The sequence below is a fragment of the Rhodnius prolixus genome, unplaced genomic scaffold (assembly GCF_049639745.1).
Source record: "Rhodnius prolixus isolate KJV_2025 unplaced genomic scaffold, Rpr scaffold_10, whole genome shotgun sequence".
Lineage (NCBI taxonomy): Eukaryota > Metazoa > Arthropoda > Insecta > Hemiptera > Reduviidae > Rhodnius > Rhodnius prolixus.
In genome coordinates, this window is record NW_027411615.1 from 8,346,069 (window position 1) to 8,369,641 (window position 23,573).

At 30.1% G+C, this 23,573-nt stretch overlaps 4 protein-coding genes across 10 annotated transcripts; 3 read left to right on the forward strand and 1 right to left on the reverse strand.

The window, feature by feature from the left end:
• Nucleotides 1-3: 3 nt before the first annotated feature.
• On the forward strand, nt 4-7,638 carry LOC141456673 (uncharacterized). 4 transcript variants are annotated; one of them, XM_074132846.1, is made up of 5 exons: nt 4-97; nt 229-531; nt 2,605-2,656; nt 5,131-6,170; nt 7,027-7,638. In XM_074132846.1, the coding sequence occupies exons 2-5, from the start codon at nt 460-462 to the stop codon at nt 7,612-7,614; spliced, it is 1,752 nt and encodes a 583-aa protein (XP_073988947.1). In that variant the 5' UTR covers nt 4-97; nt 229-459; the 3' UTR covers nt 7,615-7,638. The 4 variants fall into 4 exon arrangements, with proteins under 4 accessions (XP_073988947.1, XP_073988946.1, XP_073988949.1 ...); XM_074132845.1 differs by having other exon boundaries at nt 80-531; XM_074132848.1 differs by lacking the exon at nt 7,027-7,638 and adding an exon at nt 6,823-7,014 and having other exon boundaries at nt 80-531.
• Nucleotides 7,639-7,690: 52 nt separating this feature from the next.
• LOC141456671 (U3 small nucleolar RNA-associated protein 14 homolog A) lies at nt 7,691-23,335 on the reverse strand. Of its 3 annotated transcripts, XM_074132837.1 has the most exons (12): nt 23,199-23,335; nt 19,010-19,152; nt 18,837-18,930; nt 14,586-14,719; nt 14,257-14,476; nt 12,950-13,102; nt 12,738-12,812; nt 12,530-12,657; nt 12,222-12,423; nt 9,136-10,625; nt 8,832-9,060; nt 7,691-8,008 (listed from the first exon to the last, which is right to left on the reverse strand). In XM_074132837.1, the coding sequence occupies exons 4-12, from the start codon at nt 14,705-14,707 to the stop codon at nt 7,805-7,807; spliced, it is 2,823 nt and encodes a 940-aa protein (XP_073988938.1). In that variant the 5' UTR covers nt 14,708-14,719; nt 18,837-18,930; nt 19,010-19,152; nt 23,199-23,335; the 3' UTR covers nt 7,691-7,804. The 3 variants fall into 3 exon arrangements, with proteins under 3 accessions (XP_073988938.1, XP_073988940.1, XP_073988939.1); XM_074132839.1 differs by lacking the exons at nt 19,010-19,152; nt 23,199-23,335 and having other exon boundaries at nt 18,837-18,932; XM_074132838.1 differs by lacking the exons at nt 18,837-18,930; nt 19,010-19,152; nt 23,199-23,335 and adding an exon at nt 14,957-15,240.
• On the forward strand, nt 15,336-19,456 carry LOC141456679 (iron-sulfur cluster assembly 2 homolog, mitochondrial). The gene has a single exon (XM_074132856.1). It carries the CDS (start codon nt 15,501-15,503, stop codon nt 15,927-15,929), a length of 429 nt encoding a protein of 142 aa, XP_073988957.1. The 5' UTR covers nt 15,336-15,500; the 3' UTR covers nt 15,930-19,456.
• Nucleotides 19,322-23,216, forward strand: LOC141456676 (ADP-ribosylation factor-like protein 13B). Of its 2 annotated transcripts, none has more exons than XM_074132853.1 (10): nt 19,322-19,455; nt 19,858-19,943; nt 20,020-20,153; nt 20,328-20,443; nt 20,617-20,793; nt 21,029-21,161; nt 21,245-21,362; nt 21,460-21,507; nt 21,595-21,825; nt 22,841-23,216. In XM_074132853.1, exons 1-10 carry the CDS (start codon nt 19,409-19,411, stop codon nt 22,960-22,962), a joined length of 1,212 nt encoding a protein of 403 aa, XP_073988954.1. In that variant the 5' UTR covers nt 19,322-19,408; the 3' UTR covers nt 22,963-23,216. The 2 variants fall into 2 exon arrangements, with proteins under 2 accessions (XP_073988954.1, XP_073988955.1); XM_074132854.1 differs by having other exon boundaries at nt 19,323-19,455; nt 19,870-19,943.
• Nucleotides 23,336-23,573: the final 238 nt, after the last annotated feature.

The window sequence follows — 23,573 nt, forward strand, 5'->3', positions numbered from 1 at the left end:
TCTAAGCGGTTCATTTAAATGTGGAAAATGTTTTATTATATTAAAATGTAAAATTAAATTTAAATGAAAAAGAAAGTGACCTAAAAATTATGAAAAAGTAATTTGGGGACAACATTATAGCTATATAATTCAAATATGAACTTACAAAAAAAATTTAACACAGTTAATAAAATGTACTTTTTCTGTTTATAGCAAGATCTATTTTGTAATTTATTTACGATCTTTCAGATAATACACAGATGATTAAGCGCAAAAAAACAGGTTTAAAACATCCATAATTTTAGCTAAGAAGAGTAATGCCTACAGATAATGAATAGTAAAAAAGCCAAGTCGTATCAAATTTGCATTTATATTAAATTAAAATAAAAGTAATAAACTTTATATCCCAATGACATTGTTAGAGGATATCAGCACCAAATTATTGCAATAATTTAAAAAGAAATTGTATAGACCTAAAAGATGCTTAGGTTGCGAAATTTAATCTTTTTTTTGTACGTTTTAAATGTATTATTCCTTACAGCAGATTTGGAGGTAAGTTCAATTAATCTAATTCATTTCACATTAGTGCATTTTTGCTGCAACAATGAAGTATCTGTTTTGTGCAGTATTATTTATGAGTAAAAATTTTCAAAATAAAAATATTGATAATAATATAAATAATAAATACGTCTTTATTCCAAAATTTGCGAGATCCAATAGAATTTCGCACGATTTTTTTTAGATCAAATTACACATACACATGTATGTTAATAAGTTCAAAAAATTGACCGAAAAAGGAAATAGAATACTTTTTATTAAATAGAGGGCTCAGATGTCTTGAAGGGCCCAGTCGTCATTCCCAGTTCAGCTACAAAAGATACAAAGGTCCCAATCTGGAACAGAAGTGTTCCTAGAAACTGATAAATTTCGCTTGGTTAAGAGCTGGGACATTTACTAAGTTTTTTTTTTGCAAAAAATTAACGTTAATGTAAGGTGCCACTGTAGCCGAGCAGTTTGAGGCGAGGCCTGCAAAGCCAAGTTGTATTGTGGTACTGGGATTTTAATGTATAATACAATGAATTTATAATTAAGTATGTTAGCTATCCCCCTCCATCCACTGCAACTGGTCGGTGGTTGGCGTGTTAAGCTCTTTGAAAAAATAGACATTACTTTTAATGTTAAGGTTTGCTGAAATGAATGCGGCCTTAGGAAGTGCAGTGGATCAACAGTTTACTATTAAAAAAATTTAAATCCTTGACTCATTTTATGTTTGAAAATAGTATTATTCATCTTATGCAAGTTCTCAAATGTTTACTGGCATAAATTCAATAACCACAATCAAACTTTACTCTAATAAATACATATGTACATACATACATATATAGCTATCTAAAGTTGTACTTGCTGCAATAGTCGCGCAAACAATAAATCTTATTCATTTAAACCGTTTAAATTTGATTGTTTAAGTTCTATCAAAAATCTATTTCTGTGGAATAGTAGGTGATGAGTTTTTTAATTATTTAAAAACGTCTTAGGCTTAAGGATTCTCGTATAAGGAAGAACGTAAGGATACGTTTTTTCATAATGAATATATGTATATTGCTTTCGAGACCGTAAATTATTAAATTAAGGATTCAAAATTAGCGAGGAATCGGTCAAATAAAAACAACAACTAGTTTTTTTGCTAATGTTTCGACAAATATATTATCTTCTTCAGGGCGTGGCTATGCGGGTTGGTTAAGTTACAGAAAACTCAGGCAAAAAGACGAGTTGTTGTTTTTATTTCACCGATTTCTCGCCAATTTTGAATCCTTAATTTTTCATAATATCTAAGAGAAAAGAACTTGGATGTAGTTCTATTCCACAGTGAAGATCTATACAATTACCCATTTTAGTAGTGATATGTTTTTTAAGTCTAAATAAAATAGAACATGATTTCTTGCTTGATTTCACCGCTAACTGTGGCCTCTCAGCGATGTACATTTATGAAGGTATAACCTATAATAAAAAACCTATAACTATAATTCGTAAAAATTAAATAACTTTTCGCTTTACAACTTATAACGAATAGTATATTGTACAAAAACAACACAATTATTATATAATCTGTGGGATAATAAGCCTCTACAATCTACATTATTTCACACTGACCTACCAACCTTTCATTACATCATTAGAAGATATGTCCATAACAATGGGCATATATCTGCCACAGCACGGTTCTTCTGATTCATTCACGGAATTTTGACATCGGCAGATTCTCGTTTGTTAAGTTGGAACTTATACAGGTAGTTCTGTAACTATATTGAATAAGTATGCCATCATTTTGACGATGCTGGATATTTTGATAATGGTGAACACTCTTGTAAGATTCTATTCCTTCAGCAATAATTCTTAATATGAACGATCTCTTTACTACTTTTATTGGTAGGACAAAAACTATTTTCTTGCAGAGCGATTTAAAAATTGTGGAGACGGCTATCTCTTCTTTTATATAAACATCAAATGAAGTATTTTATAAATAGAATCCTTAGTTTTACTGACTATTTACATCTAGTTGCTAGTTATAACAACACGATTAATATGTGTTGGATTGTTTTAAGAGCACAATTGTTTTTTAAACAGGTAAGTACGCGCAGAAGGAATACAAGTGAACTGTTACCAAACAATGCGGAAGGTAAGAACTAAATTTAATATATTGTTTAAAAGCGAAAAATAAGAAGATATTAAATACGTCCATTATGAATGATCAATTTATTATGTATAAAATATAAAAATAATGGTAAAGAGGTGGTTTGAAAGCGTTTCTGGGGTGAACTTAGACCGATGACTTTTCTAATTGTTGCCAAACTTTTTTTCCTTGACGACAACTCTCTTAATTCAAAAACAAATTCAGTTTTGGAACTGAAATGATTTATAAACTTTACAAGTTCACAATAAACTGTATTTTTTAAATAAATGCTATATCATTTATTTACGCTAATCAATGAATACAGTTTCATTTTTTCATATTTTTCTTGAAATACATGTTGAAACGAAACACAAACGGCTTTTCATTGACCGCCCAACAGTAAGGGGTGACTTTTCTGACGACCTCTACACTAGACAATCACGAGATTTTTCCATAATTTTTAGCTGGTAATAATAATAATTCTTTGTCCAATTGCACGAAATTCATTACCTCTGTAGTACGAAAAAAATGAGTTAGTTTTAGGATGCAGAAACTACCCTTTTGTTGATGACAGAGCGTCTTCCATTGATGTATCAGGAAATCTATCTAAAGACAATAGTATGTTTACATTTTTTATTTTGTTATATTTTCGATTTCCAGTTTTCATCAGAAAACTCGATTTTGAGTTCTGTTAAATTCAAAAAGTGTTTTTAGAAGGTCTGTATATGAATGAAATATTTCCAAAACTGAAATTCGGAAAAAGCTGAAAGAATATTTCTATTGGGTTCTACCAGAGGATCTGGCTAATCTAGCGTTAGAAATCCTTCATTTTACTAAATGAATTCGTAACTTGTACGAGATTTTCGCAAAACTAGCTAAAATTATTTTCTTAATACTTTAATTACACACATTGTATTAATGTAGAACAACGTTTATTTTAAACATTTTCCTAGAAAATTCGACGAAGTTAAGTCTAAGTATAATTACAAAATAATAGTCACTTTACTTTTTTACTATTGTATTGTAAAATAGTATTTTTTTTGTTTTCCGAATTACTGTGTAACGTACTTAAAACATGCAAAACATCTTAAATACAAAATAAAGTAGATAAAAACAAATATCTGAAATTTTTCATTGTTTGGTGTGAAAATAAGACCCCTCCGATGTAACTGGCAAAGAAATCTGCCACTTATTGATTTGTATATTAATTCTGCTGGTTTGTTTCTTTATCACTGTTTGTTTCAATGTATTATTGGAACTGAAGTAAAACTTTCTAGTTACAAAAAATACGAAATATTTTTTTTTAAATAATTCGCGAGTTACATAAAAAATTACAACGGTTGGAGCATTTGTTAGCTTGAAAATATTTAAACAGTTTTGCAGACTTGGAAAAAAAAAAAAAAAAAATAGAATAAGTCCTAGAAATAGAGGTAGTAACGATTTACTTGGTATGCTCAAAATATTATCTCATTCTTTAAAAATAGATAAATATAATTCTTTACTTTCTACGATTATGGGCGTTAGTCCAATTAGTAAATTTTTGTACAAAATAATATTTCCGCTAAAGCTTTGTTACATATTTTTAAACCGAGTTCAATACTTTATAAGTTTTATAATAAAATATTGATAATTTTTATAAACAAAATTTTTAAATAAATAATATTCAAAAGAATGAAAAAAATTGATACAATATAATTTTTACCTTTTGAGTGTGTGTGAGAGAGAGTACGGTAGCCTGGTCGTCGGCCAATGGTGGTCAATGGCTTTATTGCATTCTGTGCCAGTAACAGATTTTAAATTTATTAGGAAGTTCAGGGTTTTTGGCAACACATTCGGATCAGAGCACGATTTTATTGCACTCGTGGATCTGTTGCTACCTGTTTTTTGCTAAATAATGTCTAAGGTCAAAAATAGAAATTAGCGCTGTATTATTTTTTAAGACTCTACAGTTATTAGATATTTCTCTAATGGTTCTATTTCCGTTAATTTCTTTCTTGACTATTGAGAAAACTATTAAAGCACATTATACCAAAAACAAAACAAAAAATCTGGAAAAATAAATACTCAAAAAAGTAAACCATAAAATTTAAAAAACACGGAGGCAGCAATAAAAACAAAATTTTTTAAACAAAAATTAATGCAATATCTTTGATTTTATCCGTCGTAATAGGCACATTTCTTGAATCCCTGTAGTGTAGCAAGTATGGTGCGAGATGGTAAAGTAAATAAAGTCAAAATCTCTACACTAAACTAATTAGTCTACCTCTGATGATGGCTTAAAGTCTGAAACCGGTAACCGTAAATATGTGTGCTACGACATATTAAAAATATCATCCAGCACTGCGGACCTAACCAAAATTTCAATAATCCGCCAGCATTAGGGACGTAAACAAAGATTACCATTAATTAATCTTTCAGTTATTGTTTTTTATTTTGATATTAAAACAGTAAAAAAAAAATATTAATTTATTATTTTAAAGGAACTGGAGGAGACAAGAAGTGGATCAATGGAAGATTAAAATACACTCATACAAATACTTCCTTTAAAACTGAATTACAAAACAGTAAACCTATAAAAATGAAATCCCACTGCAAATATGAAGGAAAGCATAAAGACGTCACCGTAAATAGTTTTGTAGATAAAACATATAATGCTAGTGTCCGACAACCGAGGGAAAATGAAAATTTAACAGAAGATTTTGGAAGTATTCAAACTAATGTAAATTTAAATAGGAAGAAAAGTAGACATCCAAAACGTTATAAAAATGACAATCAGAGGTTTTCCTGCCAAAATATAGCTTTACACACAAATCATAACATCAGCCGTAATAATGAAGATAATTTTAACAAAATCAAATATATAATTGGACAAGATTACGATTACAACCACGCATTATTGGATAGATTAACTTCAAATAGGGAAAGAAAATTACCCCCTAATTATAAAGTATCGTACAATGAAAATTTTGATCCAACCATTATTTACGATGGACCATCAGAAATCGATGCTTACTACAACACAAAAAGACATCTACAACATAAAGTAAACCAATTTGAAGAATATCCGTCACATTTTGGTTTTTTCAATAGAAAGCCAGCTAATCCATCTCAAATGGATAAAAGATATGTGCACATAATAAACATGCCCGAGGATAGAAACAATGTATATAATAACAATCTTTCTTATAGTCCAAATTTTAGCAGACATGGTGCGTTAAACTGGAATCAAAATTCAAGTAATATTAGAAAAATCAATGAAATTAGGCTTAAGGCAGTCAAAAAAGTGGTAGATAGTTCTCCTGTGGCTTTGCAGATGAAACCAGAGAAGACAATGTCAAAAATTAAAAACAAATCCACACTTGTACAAACTACAGAATCACTTCATAAAACAAATAAGCTGATGGAAGATTCTTATAGTACAAACGTAACATTAAGGAAGTCTCAATATGCAGCAAAATTGTTGAGTTCGGATAAGATAAAAGAGAATGCAGGCTGTTGCTTGGCCACAATAGAAACTGCGGTGTGTAAATTATTTTAAAGTAGATTTCTTCCTCTAAAAATAACTGCATACGTTTGAAAGTGTAGGGCTATTGGAGAAATGAAGCATCTTTATCATTCACACTGCAATATCTTATTTTATGAGCATAAATATAATTTGATTTATTTTTCAGCTGACGAAAACGTAGAATTTTGTATAAATAACATACGAGTATTTAATACCAAAATTCAGACCTAATTTGCAAAGTTTCGGTTTGAAATAATGTTCTTTCAAAAGGAAAAAATTAAATACTGTACACATTTTAAGTCAGGGTGGTTTCTAGTTTTGAGTAGATGGAAATAGAAAGATACTTATTTGCTAACTAATAACTAATATTAGAATATTAGTTATTAAGAAGTTGTGGAATTGTATAACCCACATTATTGATTGAACATAAATATAAGTAAAATTAACATTTAATGACGCAGGATGATGGGAAAAGCCTCTGCCAAAAACATATATATATAACGAACAGTAGCAAAAGATATAAAATATCTAAACGTTAGCATTTCTAATTAGAAATCTATTTTTTTTTTATTCATTGCCAAACTCCGCAAATTTTTAAGATTATTATTACTACTAATGCAATGCATCACCTTTTTACCGACTACCGAACAGTGATCTCTTGTTTCAGGCAACTCTTTCCTTCACCGAACTGTGAGCTGTAAGAGGCCCCTGAAAAAAAAGGGCAGATAACTTGGACTGGAATCCGCTCTTCCAGATCTCGAGTGGAAGTCCAGTAAACTTACCACTGAGCAAATTCCCTGCCCTTTAATTTTATTTTTTTTTGTATACTTTTACACATGCTTACAACAATTAATTTCTGCCTTTTTTTTAGTCCGCTAAGTGCCACCCATCATGTTCGCCACCAAAATTTATAAGAGATCAATCAGTTGCTAGTACTGAAGACAAAGAGTATGCTGCAGTGTTATCAGGAATTCTGACAGAGAAAATAGTACAAAACATTTTAGTTAAAGTAACTAAAAATGAAAAAATGGCCTGCGAATTTGGATTATGTTGTAAAAATATGACAGAAATTAGGGATTATTATGTTAATTTAACAAATTCTTGTACAGTTTGTTCCCCTTTACATGGAGAACTAAAATGTTTTCTCAATTGGTTATTATCAGCGGATTTAACAAGGAAACCAAGATCATATTATTATAATGTAAAACCAGAACGTAACTATCTATTTGATGATGTATTTTTAAATCCTTGGCAAACAAATGAAAAGATAAATTCAATAGCTTTACCTTTATCTGTGTATGGGTTTTCTCAACAACCAATTTACAGCTTTGGAAAGAAACATTATTTTTCTAAATTATTTAATGACTTGTCCGAAGACGATGAAGATGTTAGAAATAACAGACTTGTGTACAAATCTAAAATTATACTGTTTCCGGAAAATGACGACCAATCAAAGTAAAATATAAAAAGATTTTAAAAGATATTCAGTTTATTTACAAATACCTTCAGTTCATGCACTTCAATTTCTTTACATGTAACCTATTTGTGTTTTTCAAGTAAATGTTTTTAAAAGAAAACATATTACAAAATATTAATAATTTTTAATAATATAAAATAAAAATGGTTCAACATAAATTTATTTCAAACCATTATTTTTTCTGCACTTTCCGTTTTTTAAAATTTGATCGTTCTGTTTCACTCATAGGTTCAATAATGCTTCCCAAGCGTGTAAGAACGGATGGTTGTATAAATTTCATAAAAGCACTCTGAGGTACCCAGGTGTTCCCGATTGGAGCTCTTATAGAAGTTTCATAATCTTTCACACTTTTGAATGGGAAAGGTAAATCGTGCACCTGAAAAAAATAATTCATATTAATATAAATTTTTTGGACAATTTTACATACTACTAAGTTTTTCAGAGCTCTAAAAATTAAATCCCAGATAGAACAGCCCTTAAATGACTAAGGTGCTCGATCCATGTAGGCCAAGAAAGTAAAAAAACTGCTCAATAAATATAAATTCAAAATTTAACTTAGTATGTTTATACGACCATAAATATGAATACAAATAAATTATTTATTGAAGTTTCAGTAAATATATTTTATAATAAAACGAGTGAATTTCGAAAAAATCGACCATTGAACAATAATTAACTGGAACACTTTTAAAGACCTAATTGTTTCAGTAAAAGTAGCACATTTGATCATGTAGAACTATTTATCTTAGAAGAAAGACATTACAGAAACTTGACCAGCAGTCTTTGTAGCTCAAATATCAATTGAATCACTCTAATTTCCAAGCGGAATATGTTAGGAACACATGGTTGTTTTATTTTTACTCTTATTACTCCAAGTAATATGGAGTAGTTCCTAAGCTCACACTTAGACCTAATGGAATCATCATTATGTATAAACACTGTTCGTGTTGTTAGACTGGGATACCCGTCATAATTCCGAAGAAGCTAGTGCAGTACCTTCAACAGGGAGGCAGTGGATTGAGGATCAATTAACTAATCCTCTATAATGTAAAGAGTAAAGAACGTAACTAAACTCAATTCACGATCGAAGTTTTATTTTTTTAGGAATCTGAATGTAGAATACAACACTAAGTTCATTTAAACCACATAATTATAAACAAGCTAAAATAAGACAAATTAAACTAATAAATTTTTCATACCATATGTTTCTTAAGATTATTTGATACATCTTCATTAATTATTACATAATCCTTCTTATCGTCTTTTCTTGGTATCTTAGGAAATTTTATAATAAGTCTTCTATTTTTTCTCTTCCGCCTATTTTCAGCTGTTTGTTCCATACTGCAACCAGCCCAATGTCCCCAGCCAGGTAAAGTTAGATCAATATCTTTAGGATTCGATCTTTCAATGTCTTTTTCCTTTTCACGCCTAAAAATAAAAAACTGTAAGAAAATATAATATTATTAAACTGTATTACTAAAAAAGGAAGAGAAAAAACATTACCTAAATTCCTCAATAACATCGTCATCGGCAAAGGCTTCTTCTAAATTTAACTTTCTGTTTATGTCAATAAGTTCTTCATCTTCAGATTCATTGTGTTCTTCTACAAAATCTAGTTGGCCAGAATTTAATTTCTGAGGTTTTACAGGAAGAAATTTATGTGGATCAATATTTGTTACTTCATTTTTGGTAATGTTTTTATTTGTATCATATAAATTTAACAAAGTTTTTAAATCATTTTCTCCAGTACTTATACCTTCATTAGCTACTTCTATTAAAGTTGTATCAATATCCGATTTTTTACCTCTAGATTTCATGCTCAAGTCAACATGATATTTCGATTTTTTTATTTTTTCAGAATTATCATTTTCATTAGTGAGATTAGATTTTAGCTCAGTTACGTGATTACTTAAAGTGCTTTTTAATTTGTGTTCAGCATTGTCGAATATTTTGTCTATTGTACTAATCTTATGTATGGAATTAATTTCATTGTTAAAAGTTTCTATGGAATTTTGTTTACTTGCATCAACTGAAGAAACTTCCCATGTTCCGCTCTGGTTTACCAAATTCAACTGCTTTTGTAATTTGCTTTTCTTTGTTTTATTAATTAACGTGATTCCACTTTCAGATCCGTTGTTTTGAAATTCATATTCGCTCGAAATAATTTTGGGTGTCCTTTGTCGTAAATTAATTGTAACATTTTCGTTTGTTCGGTTAGTTATTTCGATATTTGAAAAAATAATTTTTTTGACAAAACTGTTTCCAGTAGCTTCAGGTTCGGCTTTTGTTTTAGATTTATTTGAAGGGGTTAATTTTTGCTGCAGCTGTAAAGTTGTTTTATTTTCTGTACTAAGTTGAGCACTAATTTTGTTTTCTTCCATACCTCTTAGAGCTGTTTTTTCTCCGTCTGAATTTTTAAGAGTCACACTGCCAACTTCATCAGAACAAGCATTAAGAGATTCAATATCATCTGCTGCAAAGATTTGAGTGGCAGGTGGAGTATTGAGATTGTTTGCTCTTTGATTTACATCACTTGGATTTTCTTCACGCAAATTTAAATCATCTTCATTCCCAAGGTTTTTACTTTCACTAAAGCATTGCCTTATACTAGTTTCTTCATTAGAACTCTCAGCACAATCCAAATTCTCAGGTTTTTCACTATCGAAAGCATCACCATCTTGAACACTGCTGCACGTGACGTTAGAAATATCTTTAGGAAGAGCTCTATTTTCTGTAGCATTAATAGCATTATTTTGAACTGTTTCATTCTTTTTTTCTTCTTCATATTGCTTAAATCCTTCGACAAAGGATTCTATTTCTGTTTCCGCTGATTCGGCTACCGACTTCCAAGGATTTGTGGGATCAGTCAGTAAACTTTCTTTCCCAGCTTCGTTACCATCATCATCATCTTCAGAAGTTGAGTCTGTACTCGCCTGAACTCTTCGTGTTAGGTCTCTGCTCTTCGCTAATTGTTCTGCTAATTGAGCTCGTGCCTATGAAGTAAATAAAAAAAAAAAATACCACTAAAAATTAAGAAAAATTCTTTATTACCAAAAATGTTTTAGATTTACTCATGCAATAATGCATTTCTTATCAATTACAAATATTAAAGATAAAAAAAAGGAAATAATCAGAAGTTACCAAAAATCGAAAGTATTTAGAAAGATAGATTTAATTTTTTAAGTTTTTGTTAGGCAAGATAATTGTTTTTTATACACCAAGCATTATGTAAATACAATTACTATGGAAGTAAAGACCAGGTGCGAATTAAGGCCTAATTTTCAAATACTTGCATTATTGTAACCGAAATGAATGAAAGCCTTTTGTGTAAGTAATTCTTCTAAGAATATTGGAGTTAAAAAACAGTGTAGACACCATTGCTGTTACGAATCGATATAACAAATTCGGTTACGAAGGCCAGAAACAAAAAAAAGTTATACGACAAATTTTCTAAAAAGGTTTGGGAGCGGTAAGTCCTGCTCAATTTTATTCAAATTGTTACAGGCTATTTACTTGAGGTCGAAAAATAAGTTCGAAATATATTTAGCTGTTCATCTGAATGGGAACGAAAAAGAAATTCAAGTCGAAAACTAACTTGCAGAAACAGCTACTGGACATTACCATCTCTGAACCAATTAAAGAAACTTTTTAGGTTGTTCTAAAATGAGAAATGAGAATTTTATTTAGGTTTTCATTCCTTGAAAGGCCAAAATAAAACATAGAAATTCTAGTATTATCAAGCACGCAATCAGTCTAGTAAAGTATCCTGTTTCGGTTCACTAGCCAAATCTATCGAATAAACAACTAATATTTCAAATTCATTCTGATCTATGGGCAACATTATCTTGAAGGCTACTTACTAAATCACGATCAGAAAGGAATTTCAAGCAAAATGCCAATGAGTCACTAACATCACCATGAATAACACTTTACCACTAACGCCAAATTTTATAAAGTGGATCACTACATCACGCTAGGTTGATTTAGCGTACTAACCGTATTCTAAATCAACCTACCTTAAAGATACTTCACCAAACTGATTCACAAGCCTGATAGATAAGAATTAAAATGGAATAAAAATAAATTTTTGGGACAATAATACCACAAACCGAGTTTAAGAAGAACTAAACACTTAATAACAAAAAAAAAAAAATGTTTCGTTTGATATTTTAATCTGACCTTCCAGGGGTTGATTTCAATAACCCCTTATAAACATCATTCGTAGAAATATCCCCTCAAAAAAAAAAAAAAAAAATTAAGATGGGTTTAGGGATATAGGAGCATAAGCTGTTTTGTGTAAGCCATTTTTAGTCATGTTTCGACCTTAAAACAAAAAAAATGTTCGACCTCCGGGATAATTCAGAACAGCTAAACATAAGTTGATTTACTTTTACCACTAACAACCAATTAAAATTTGAACAAAATCTAAAGGACCTTACGGCTCTTCCCTTCTAAGTTCGAATACAATTTATCATTTAACCTTTGAGAAATGTTTTAAATGAATTTCTTTAACGATGTAAGATTTTCTTTTGATACATATAAATAATTATAATAAATAATAAATTCTTTGAAAAAAATCAATTACTTACTTCGGTATCATACTTTGCTCTAATTGCACGGCTCTTAGCCCATTTTCCAGTATTTCGATGACGTAGGGATATTCTCTCTTCAGCTCTAGCTCTTTCTATTTTATCTAACTTCTCTAATGCTGCCTCTGGATTAGTTTTTTGCAAAATTTCAAAATCTTTCAATTCTTTTTTTATTCTTTCTTTTTTTAAAATACGATGATACCTAAAAGTAATTTGAATAAAAACTACTTAACAAAAGATAAAAACTTTAAAAAAAAAATACTGAATAAACAAAAAGCAAATTATTTACAATCGCAAAGTAATCTTACTTTTTACTTTTAATTTTATTTTGTCTGATCGCTTTTGCAATTCGATAAGATTCTCTAACTCTCATACGAGCAATCATTTTTCTTCTCTCGATAATCTCCTCGAGAGATAGAGGAAACAATTCTTCTTCCTAAAAATGTAAACAAACATAAAAACGACTAGTAATTCCTTCATGGCTTTAATAGATATTAAATCATTATAAAATTTTACTTTTCGTCTCTCTTCTTGAGCAGTCTCACTCGTTTGTAGAATAGCTGCTACTTGTTTTTCTAATTCTGTAGGTTCCTGTAACCATATTTACGCCGCATAATTTAGAAATTTTTTCTGAATAATTTTTTTTTTTTATGCGTCAGAAAACATGACTGAAAAAACTTTTTTTAAACCGTTAATTATCATGGCTAATTTGTAATAAAAGTATTTACCTTAAATGTTTTCATAAAATCATGTGATTCTTTAACTTTTTCATTTCTTTCCAAGGGAAATCTCAACTGTAATGCTGCTCTATTGCGTTGAACAATTGCTTCCCATCTATTCAGTTGATTCTTTACGCTTACATAACCCAGCTTACGCCTAAGCTGCGATAAGTATCACAGTGAAGGTAGTTATTATATTTTCAAAGGCATCAAAAATAAAATTGGCTTTACCAGACCCCTTTTGTTGTAACGAAAGTGGAAACACTCGTTCTAGTTTTGGTTACTGAGATTAGTTACACCTAGATCAGAACATCTAGGGATATAATAATACAAAATAATGACTGAAATTGGCTTTATTCTTTCTTCTTTCTAGATTAATGAATAAGTCACCAAAATAAAATAAAGGAAATGTATTAGGGTTATTGTGAGCTTTTTTAGACTGTAGTAAATTGGAATGTTTGATATTTGGCAACCCTGTAGAGGGTGTAAGAGAAGGGCTGACCGTAGCTAGAGGGTAGCTAGGGGTAGCTAGAGGGTTACAGGTAGTTGGAGACATTCCTCAGTTGAGTTTAGTTTTGTCACTCTTTATGAATGTTATGCCTTATGAATTATGTGAATAAACAATATTTAGGTTAAATTGTGTTTATTCAAACCCTTAAGAGTATTAAGTAAATTATTATTATGTTTTATGTGTTTTAGTTTGTGTTATCTCCCATTTTTATTATTACTTTTTTTTTTCATATTTTACAAGACGAAAAATTTAATTTTACGGAAATGGATGGAGCGCAATCGGTTGGGCACTTAAACCGGCTAATAGGATATGGTCATGTGGAAAATTGGTTAATAGGAGCTTTTATTAACTCTGGAAGCATCGCTTAGAGCGGGTCTCTCGCTACCCACGCCCAAGTATGAAAGCAGTGTCATATTTTAGTATGATTAAGTATTGAGGGGTGTAAGGTAAATCAAGTGGCCTATCCAACTGTAATTTTAATTATGGTTGCTGCTGGTAGGAAGAATAATTGGCTGTAAATGTATTCGTCGTTATATTTGGTCTGATTATGAATGTATAGGTGGTGATTATTATCAAATAGATTTATTAAATAATTAGGTGGTATAGTAAGTTTTTAAAAAGTTTAATTGGACTCACATATACTAAAAATGAAATATTGATATTCAAATTGTAATATTTTGGACGTGATTGAAGAAGCTAGGGCCAAGGCCTAAAATCTAATGGTCCCAACACACCCCCAAAAAACTACAAACATTATTTATAATTTTGAGGTACAATTTTTCTTTAAACATTTGTAAATAAATACCTTATCGGCATGTAACTTTTCCATAGGTTTTGGAAGAGGTTTACTTTTTTGCTGCATCGTTTTAACTTTTTTTTTAATTTCATGATGTGTAGCCCGTTCATTAAGAACGCTAACAAGCTCATGAACATCAATAAGTTTTCCTCCATCATCTGTAGTTTTATTTGATAAATTAAATTCTGAAATTTGTAAAGCCGGCTCTCTCCTTATAGGTTGGTCTATCCTGCAATATATATATATATTTTTTAAATTAACTTTTATCAAAGTTTGACAATGTTCAGGTAGATCTCCAATAACAAGAAATTTGGAAAAATTGAAAGAATTATTTTCACCTTTGCTTTCTATAAATTTGAGTGACTGCATTTAATAATTTACTATGAGTTTCCGGTGATACATCTTCATTGTCAGAAGGTTCAAAGTGGGGTTCTTCATTTTCTGCTAATACTTCCGTCATTCTGTTATATCCCTGGAAAATATAACCCTCTTAAAGCAACAATATGTTACAGGGCAGTTTCGCAGTATTAGTAGAGAATTGAAGTTATCAAGGCAAGAAACATTTTTCAAAAACCAAAGACAATACAAAACCCGATTTGGAAGTCTCAGTCGTGTAATGAAATGTGTTCTCGTTTCTATGAGAGATAAACTTCTTTACAAGGGAATATCATAAGTTACATCGTTCTATGAGGCATTAGAATTCACACACCTGGTAAATTGTAGTAAATAAGATCAGAGATAGACGATTCTTTGTATTAAAACTTAACGATTTTAATGTATGAAATGCTTAGCAATTTCTGTGTAACCTACAATCGCGAATACAACCATCCATTCGACATAACAATGAATTAAATAACTTTTTGTTATAATAAAGAGAATTTAACTAAATCACATAGTCACCATCTAACAGTGCACTACTGGTAGAGTATACGCAAAAATTATAATTTAAGGGTACTAAAAAACGACACGGTTCTACCATGCTACAAGTAACCATTAAAAAGTTTATAACACTATACAGTGTAATCGATTACTGTCACTTTAATTCGATAGATATATGAAAAGAACAAGATCTGGTTATCTACATCTGAAGGTTATAGTCATCTTTTCAGCTGTTTAAAATTTGATAAGCTAATTCCTATTAAAGTAGTAATAGTAACATAAAGTCTTCAGCAGTTTAATATTTTAACTGGGTCCTACCGTTAACTAGTCTACCACGGATGCTTTAAGTATGTAATAACAGAGTCTTTGTTGGAATGGCACTTGCTAGAAGCGCGTTAAGTAAACACCAGTACTTAAGTAGATGCCTTAGTTTTTCTCATTTTAAATTAAAGGAACCTGTGGAAAATCTAAAATCCAAGAAAACCTTAAAATTGAGTGACACATGTGTTAAAAGATTACAGGAAATATCTGATGGTAATTTCCTACGTATCACCGTGGAAGGAGGAGGGTGTTCAGGATTCCAGTATAAATTCTTCCTTGACAAAACGATTAATGAAGATGATAAAATTTTTGAAGAAAATGGTGCTAAAGTTATAATTGATGATATATCTCTAGAATATTTAGATGGAGCAGTTGTGGATTATCATACTGAATTAATTAGATCTGCTTTCCAAATCACTAACATACCAAAAGCAGAGGGAGGTTGTTCATGTGGAGCTTCATTTTCTTTGAAAATGGATTAATCCTGCAAAGACTAGTAATGTTAGCAAAGTTATTTCCTATTTATTTAGAAATAAGATTTGAAATATAAATTATTTCTTTAATCTTGTTAAGAAGTGTATGGCAAATTTACAATAATTACTGATAATTAAATTACTTCTCTAACTGCTATAGAAGATTCTGTCTTTGAAACTGTATTGATTGTTTGAAAATGTTATGTAAATAATTTGCAATAATTAATTTAGTATTTTTAGTTATTTACACTCTACTGATTAGTGATGCTTGCATGAAACATATTTTTACATAAGAGAATGTTCTGTTAAATATTTTTCGAATTAAATTAGTAGCTGTTAATAAATCTGTTTAATTGCTGCTTCGATTCGTTGATGAACGTGATTCAAAAACACAGATTAAGTGAATTTATGACCTCAAATATGTATGTAAATCGCGTCATGCGTTGCTGATATATTTTTTTTTTTCAATATGATCTAAACCTAGCTTTGTTTTATCTTCACTTATCTAATGTTAAATAAAAATACGATTGTATTTATGGAGAAAATGACCTGGTAGATATTACTAATGTAACATATGAAATGGAAATAAAAGCAGTATTTCCTCTGATGATAGAGTATTTAGAGACATGTCTCTTTTGCTAGAATGTTTTGGAACGAATAATGACTAGTGGATGCATAAAAACAATAAAGAGACTGATTACTAAGAAGCAGATTAATCTTTGTGACGTGAATAATCTGCAACACATTGCAGATGCATTCATTTCAGCACAAGCAGCAGATTCCTCCTAACTAATGTCATATTTAGAGAAAAAGAAATTACGTCCCTCATGTAACAGAAATAAGTTACCTCCAAGAGGCCCTTTAAATTATCAATTCAAGAATTTTTATTATTTTTTTTAACTTGGTTAAAATTGCTATCTGCTGTCGAACAAATTTGCCAAATCAAAACATCATTAACGTCATCTTGGGAGCACCTAAACTCGGTAAAATGCAATGAATCGCTGCTTAAGCTGAACATGTGCCTTATCCAGAACATTTCTTTTGATTGGGAGCAAATTAATAAAGATTTGATTTTAGGAAGAGGGGTACGGTAAGCGAACCCTTTAGTCATCAATATTGGTAATCATTTCCTTTGAATTGACAATGATATTGAAACTAAGTCAGAGTTATGGATGTTGTGTTTCGATCAGTATAACCAAGCGAAAACCAAATTATTGATGAATAATTCAAAACAAAATTGCCTAATCCTCTTGGTTTTACTATCGTATTCTTTCCTCTAGTCAAAAACTGTAAAATGAATGTATCCAAAGTAACTACATTTCAATTTATTCAAATAGAAATTAAACAATTTTATTTCGCCCCTCTAGTTCTGCGCCTCTTAAACATAATATAAATCCTAATATGCGTCACATAAAATGGTTAAATACAATTTTGTAGCTTCAATTTCTACAGCAGTTTATTTAAAGAAGCATTTAGCCGATGAAGCAAATTTGTTACACAAATTTAATTACGATTTTCCATAAATGTACATAAATTTTTGTTTCTTTAATACAAAATAAAGGGGAAATAAAACTTTTCTTACTTTTCAGAAAGTCCTGCAATGAAGTTATCAATGTTCCGAAAATGAGTTGTAAAAAACAATACGCATTTTCAATTGAAATATTCATCAATTAGCTCATTCTTATTAACTATATTATATTAAATGTTGTAGAGGGTTGATTTTAAAACATTAAAAGTCTTCCAAAATTAGTTTTAGTCTATACAAACATTATAATTTTTAACTACTGAGACATTTCCGACTAAGTTTTGAATAACTTTATGAATGAATATGTGATATAATTAAACTACAAATAAATTCACAAGGATTGTGCCTAGCCGTTTCATTGGTTTATCTTGTAAAATGAATTCAAGTCTGAATAATACTTGTTATTGGTTGTTTGCTAAGAACATAAGGCAAAAAAAAAAAAAAAAAATGGGTTTGTTTGAAATTACTAAAAATTTATTGATTTTTATTGGCAGGTTTAGTGATTTAATATTCAATATAAAAACTTTATATTTATGCAGAGAATGAGAAGTAAAATAAAAATTTTTGGAATATATTAATGAAACGGGACCTAAACGGCCACGCCTTACATTATGAATAGAAAGTTTGGCATTTTTTTGTCTCTACGTTTTGAATGTGATTTCTTGCCCCTTAGAAGTTGAAGAGTTGAATATGAGTGTATTTAAATTTCTGCCTTGAAATTCTTTTGGTTAAAAAACAGCAATAGTACCCGAATCTTTTACAACGGATTTTCTCAGGATTTCGAAATATCCTTTAAAACGAATGAATTAAGTTAATTTTTAACATACATAATCTTTTAATTTTTTAACACAAACATTGCTTCTACTTTAAAATGGGTTGAAATCAGATAGCCTACTTGCTTGAAACCTTTGTTGCTGAAATGCTAAACTAGAATACAAGTTGTAAAAGGAAAAAAGAAAAAAATATAAAAACAATTCACTTTAATTGGACATTCCTCATCTAACCAAACAACTAAATAAATTACGTATAATTTAAATTAACAACATCTTTCAATAAGATTCCGTTTATAGTGTACAAGCAATAAAACTTAACAATAAAGATAACTTCATTGACACCAAGTATTTTACTTTACGTCCTTATTTGCATCTTCTTTAATTTTTTTGTGCCATTCTAAATTCATTTTGGCCACAGACTCTCCTCTTTCTGCAGCTCTTTTTCCACTAAAGGCAACGACCACACAAGCAATAGCAGTTGCTAGCATCATATAGTTTGAAATTTTTATACGAGCTTTATTTCTAGCTTTTTCAACAGCTTGAATACTAGATCAAAAGGACATTCCTGCGTTTTCATTAATATATACAATCTAACTGAATTATATTCGCATTACTTACGAAATTCTTTTTGGTATATCTTCTTTCGATTTGTACATCTTTGTCCACACTAGCAGCGTTCTCTCAAGTCTATTAGGCACATGAAGGTGCTGATCTGAATTGTGAAAGAATTGAATTGATCTGATGAAAAAAAAAAAATTAATAACTTCGAGTCAATTAAATACTTTACTTACTCACAAATGAAGATGCATCGGAATCAGCGGCTTTAGTTTCTTTTGCAACAATATTTTGTGGTTTGTCACTCATTTTCTTTGATGATAAATAAATAATGTTACATTCTGATTTAAAGTTATTTTTTAGGAATAATCGCAACATTCTAAAAATAATTTTTAAATAGATTAACTTTCAATAAAATTAAAATTAAACGAAACCTTTGTGACACTTAAAATACTCTGGAAGAGTGACGTACTAGTAAACAAATTTCTTTCTAATCGAGGAAGGTAACATCAGATGTTTGTTTATATTCAAGCACTGTTTGTTGTGGTTGCACCTTGCACAAACTTGCCCTAAAGTCATTTTTTTTCTGGGAAGGTGTAAAAAGGTTTGCTGTTCTCAATAAACATGAGTTGGAGATGGGAAGCTGTTGCTGCAAACAGAGAATTATAAGAGGTGATTCACAGTAAGTTTTCGCTGTTACTGTCATTCATAAAATTATTTATGAAATATAATTATTAGAAATATAAGAAAACCTGTAACCCATTATTCATTCTCTTTTCATGACAAACACTTAATTTGCGGTTATAATAAAAGAGGTTTTTTATGAATGTGATCTTTATATTGAGCTTTTAACTAATTTGGACTCAGTCTATTTATTGAAATACCCACATATATAGGGAAAGGTGGAGGTCTACTTTTAAACTACTAAAACATTCCAACTAGAAAATGAAGATTATTTTTCTAAAATTAGTTTAATATGGCTTATGTTTCCTTTCAAGAAAATTAAATAATTTTAAATTGTCCTCTTATTAGATTCTGATTATAATTCTTAAGAACGATGTTTCAACTTTTTTACTTTACGTAGTGTGTCTTACAGGAAGAAAATTGCACTGTTGTTAGTAGGGTTAGATAATTCTGGAAAAACAACTACAGCTAGAGGATTAGCAGGAGGTAAACATGTAAAGTAATTTAGATTAGTTCTTTTAAAATCAAAATATATCTTTATTTTGTTTATATTTACTTTTAGATGTTGTTGAATCAACTATACCGACTGTTGGATTTTCTGCTATTAAACCAAAAACTAAAGGATACGATGTCACTGTATTTGATTTGGGAGGAGGAGTTCAAATAAGGGATATATGGGAGTCATATTTCCATTTTGTAAGAGCGTTTTTTTTAGTTAAATATGAAAAAAAATATGCGAGATTATTAATAGGCTGTTTAAAATTAATCTAACTTGTTTAACCATCAGCTTCAAATAGTGCAGACCTGATATTTAAGTATAATCCATGTTCATGTAACCCCTTCACCAGAATTAAATATGAAAACTCACAGGTACACGGAGTTATATACGTTGTCGATGCGAGTGACTTATCAAGAATTGAAGAATCAAAAACTGTCTTAGAAAATTTATTACTTAATGAAAAACTAGCTGGGAAACCAGTGTTAGTGTAAGTTAAAATTGGAGTAGTTAACCACAAGGAATATTAATTTTCGCACTTTCACTTTCGTGCTTAGTAACTAATTAATGTTTATGTTTCAATATGTTTTGTTTATGATAGACTTTAGAATTTCTAATTTTCTCTGATGGATAAGTAAATATTAATATCATTAAACATTTCAGCTTGGCTAATAAGCAAGACAAACCTTATGCATTGGATGAAATAGATATTGTAGAAGTTTTACAATTAGAACCTTTGGTCAACCAACAAAAGTGTCATACCTTAGTTAAGGTTTGTTCCGCAGTGCCTGCAACGCCAAAAAAGAAAAAAATAGACAAACGATTGATATCTGGTTATAGGTACTGAAAATTTTTTGGTATTTATTTTGTTTTCATTAAATTAACGTTATGTTGTTGTATTTGGGCCCTCGGTAGTCCAAAGCCCATGGTGGCCAAATTAGCTGATGGTATAGTGAACTACATTTGTCTGTAAAACTGTTCATGGAGCTAGGATTGTATAAAGATGCCACGATTCTTGATGAAGTGGCTAGTAGACCAATTCCTTCACAGTAACATTTTTTTTTTTTCATGGTAGATGGCTTTTAAGTCAGATACTTAAAGAGTATGACATTTTGAACGATAGAGTGGAATGTGACAGTCGAATGGAAACAGAAAGATTTGAAGCTCGACGTGCCTTGCAAAGAAAGAAATTTGAAGAATTTACTGAGGTAGTGAATTTAGATACTTTTGTTCTAGAAACTATTGATTTATTATTGGTTTAAGATTGCGCATTCTGTTCAAAAATTTGCAGGAAACTCAGTTGTCCAACGGTGCAAGCACGGTTTCTAACCATGCAGGTACGAATGGTGTCTCTAGTGAGTCTAGTACAATCGAATATGTTCCCAAAACCATAACGTCTAACATTAGAGGTACAGTAAATTTATTGGCAAAATCAACACTTTTTGTTTTAGTATATTTTTATTTAAAAGTGTAATCTATTTACTACTTATTACGTTTTCTAATTAGATCAATTGGAAGAGAAGATTGACCGTCAGAAATTTCCGTTATCTATAGGTTTGTAAGAACTTAGTCACAATTATTTCTTTGAGTAGCTTTATATAATTAGTACTCAGAGAAATAATTAAAGAACTAATATTTTAGGTCGCAGAAATAATAAAGTTCATCCTGTGAACGTGCAAAGTATGGACCAGTTGCCAGATCTAACTCAAAAAGCTACCAAAAGGAACCTTTATACAAGTGTGGAAACAAGTATGACTTTAAGAGCGCTCACAAGTCCATTGCATGGTGGAAATCATGCCAGGCATTCAGACTCTAGTAGGAAACATTCTCCCATTGGCCGCCCACTTACTTCGAGGTCTTTAGGAAATGAAGGTATATTTGGTATATGTTCGTAATAAAGGTATTACTATCTAAAATATAATTAACAGCTACATGGTGGTCATGCCAGCTTCATTGGCTCCCAAGCCGCTATTCTGGCAGTTATAAGTGGGGACAGCAGTAATGATTCGAATGCTACTTAAAGGATTACAAGGGGGATATTGTATAAGATACCAATTTATTGATTTATTGCAAGAGTTGAATACAAGATTCTCTGCATTGCTTAGGCATTGAAATTCTTTCTAGATAAACTCATTTCCACCATGTTACAATGCTTGAGATGACCACTTTAATATAGAAATAGATATTTCGGAGTAAGACTCAAAAGTCTTATTGTTTTACTTCAGTCTCTCCCACCTTAAAATATCAAGAGACTAGTTACATTCTCGAAAACTATTGGAGGTGGAACAATAAAATTAAATCTCTTGTAATGAGTTTTCTAAATGTGGAGTTTGGTTGGACTTGTTTCATGCGTAGGATTGAAATGATTTTGGTGTCCAATTTCTCTATTACATTGATTCGATGTCCAAGTAAAAAAAGAGGTATACCATTCATATCTTTAGGAACATTCATGATACAAAAAGAAGTAATTAATAGAAAGTTTTTCAGTAATTAGGAGTATTAAAAACAATTAACACATCCAGTTAACTTACATTATGACAAGTGTAATTCGAATACATTGTTTTTGTAAACATTTATTTTTTTCTGTTGTTTTAGAACATCCCTAAAAATGGAGAGTATATTCCTGAAAACTCGGCCAGATTCTACTATCATTTCTAATGATTTTCTCGTTGTTTTCCCTGCCCTTATAAGTTGAACTTAGTTGTCAAAAACTAACTGTTAATGCAAATTTTTTTAAAAAAAGAAAATTAATGCTTAAGTGGCTTCATATTAATCTTAATTAACTTAGCCAATCCTAATTACTGAAATACATATACTTTAAATTATTAATTTGCTTAATCGTACGTACATATAACTGTTTTTACTCCAAATTTAACAATATTTTCAGTTGGAGCGTGGGGTTTGGATCGAGAATTAGATATAATATATCCTACCCAAGTTACAAGACATCTGGTTACAGAAGATGGAGTAAAGGATGAAATTTTAATAGAATACTTAAGGAAAGATTAATTCTATTAAAGAGGCTCAACTGTCTGCCTGTTTAATGAATGTAGTGATTAACGGTATATTTTTGAAATTTCAATCCTGAATTAATTCTAATGAATATATATAATTTAATATTTAAACAATATTATATTTTATACAAATTTTATTATAATGCTAGTCAACCGTCGTGCCTATGCAGTATCTGATATTTACAAAAATTAGTCAAGATATTCAAAAATTATAACTTAAGAAATACATACTTATATTTGAAACAATAACCTTCTTTTTTTGCCCTCAGATTAAAGAATCATTATTGTTATTGTAAGTGTATTTTGTAAGAGCAACACTTTGTATTTTAAAGTGCAAGGTTAATCGTAGGAGTTGGTTCAACCTTTCAACTAGTTTGTATAACCCTACGAAACCTTCTCTTCCATTGTCCTCTAGAGGGCAACATAAATATATAATATTTTAATATTTCGCTTAAAAATTAAGTTTTAATGACTGACAAAATTTTTTTTAATCGAAATAATAAACCAATTTATTTAACGAATATTTATTATACATATTTTTTCGAGGTTATCTGTGGGGTTACCATTGCAGTTATGTTACATCACTGCTCAGTTACTCCTTCTTCA

Bases quoted from the DNA above. Each gene is read 5' to 3' on its own strand.
- LOC141456673 (XM_074132846.1), top strand. From the start codon at position 460: ATGCTTAGGTTGCGAAATTTAATCTTTTTTTTGTACGTTTTAAATGTA. The intron at 532-2,604 runs GTAAGTTCAATT...TTTTTTAAACAG, and splicing joins TCCTTACAGCAGATTTGGAG to GTAAGTACGCGCAGAAGGAA. The intron at 6,171-7,026 runs GTGTGTAAATTA...CCTTTTTTTTAG, and splicing joins TGGCCACAATAGAAACTGCG to TCCGCTAAGTGCCACCCATC.
- LOC141456676 (XM_074132853.1), top strand. From the start codon at position 19,409: ATGGGAAGCTGTTGCTGCAAACAGAGAATTATAAGAGGTGATTCACA. The intron at 19,944-20,019 runs GTAAACATGTAA...ATTTACTTTTAG, and splicing joins AGCTAGAGGATTAGCAGGAG to ATGTTGTTGAATCAACTATA. The intron at 21,826-22,840 runs GTATATTTGGTA...CAATATTTTCAG, and splicing joins GAGGTCTTTAGGAAATGAAG to TTGGAGCGTGGGGTTTGGAT.
- LOC141456671 (XM_074132837.1), bottom strand. From the start codon at position 14,707: ATGACGGAAGTATTAGCAGAAAATGAAGAACCCCACTTTGAACCTTCT. The intron at 12,813-12,949 runs GTAAATACTTTT...ATATGGTTACAG, and splicing joins ATTTTATGAAAACATTTAAG to GAACCTACAGAATTAGAAAA. The intron at 10,626-12,221 runs GTAAGTAATTGA...TTTACTTCATAG, and splicing joins GAGCAAAGTATGATACCGAA to GCACGAGCTCAATTAGCAGA.
- LOC141456679 (XM_074132856.1), top strand. From the start codon at position 15,501: ATGGCACTTGCTAGAAGCGCGTTAAGTAAACACCAGTACTTAAGTAGA.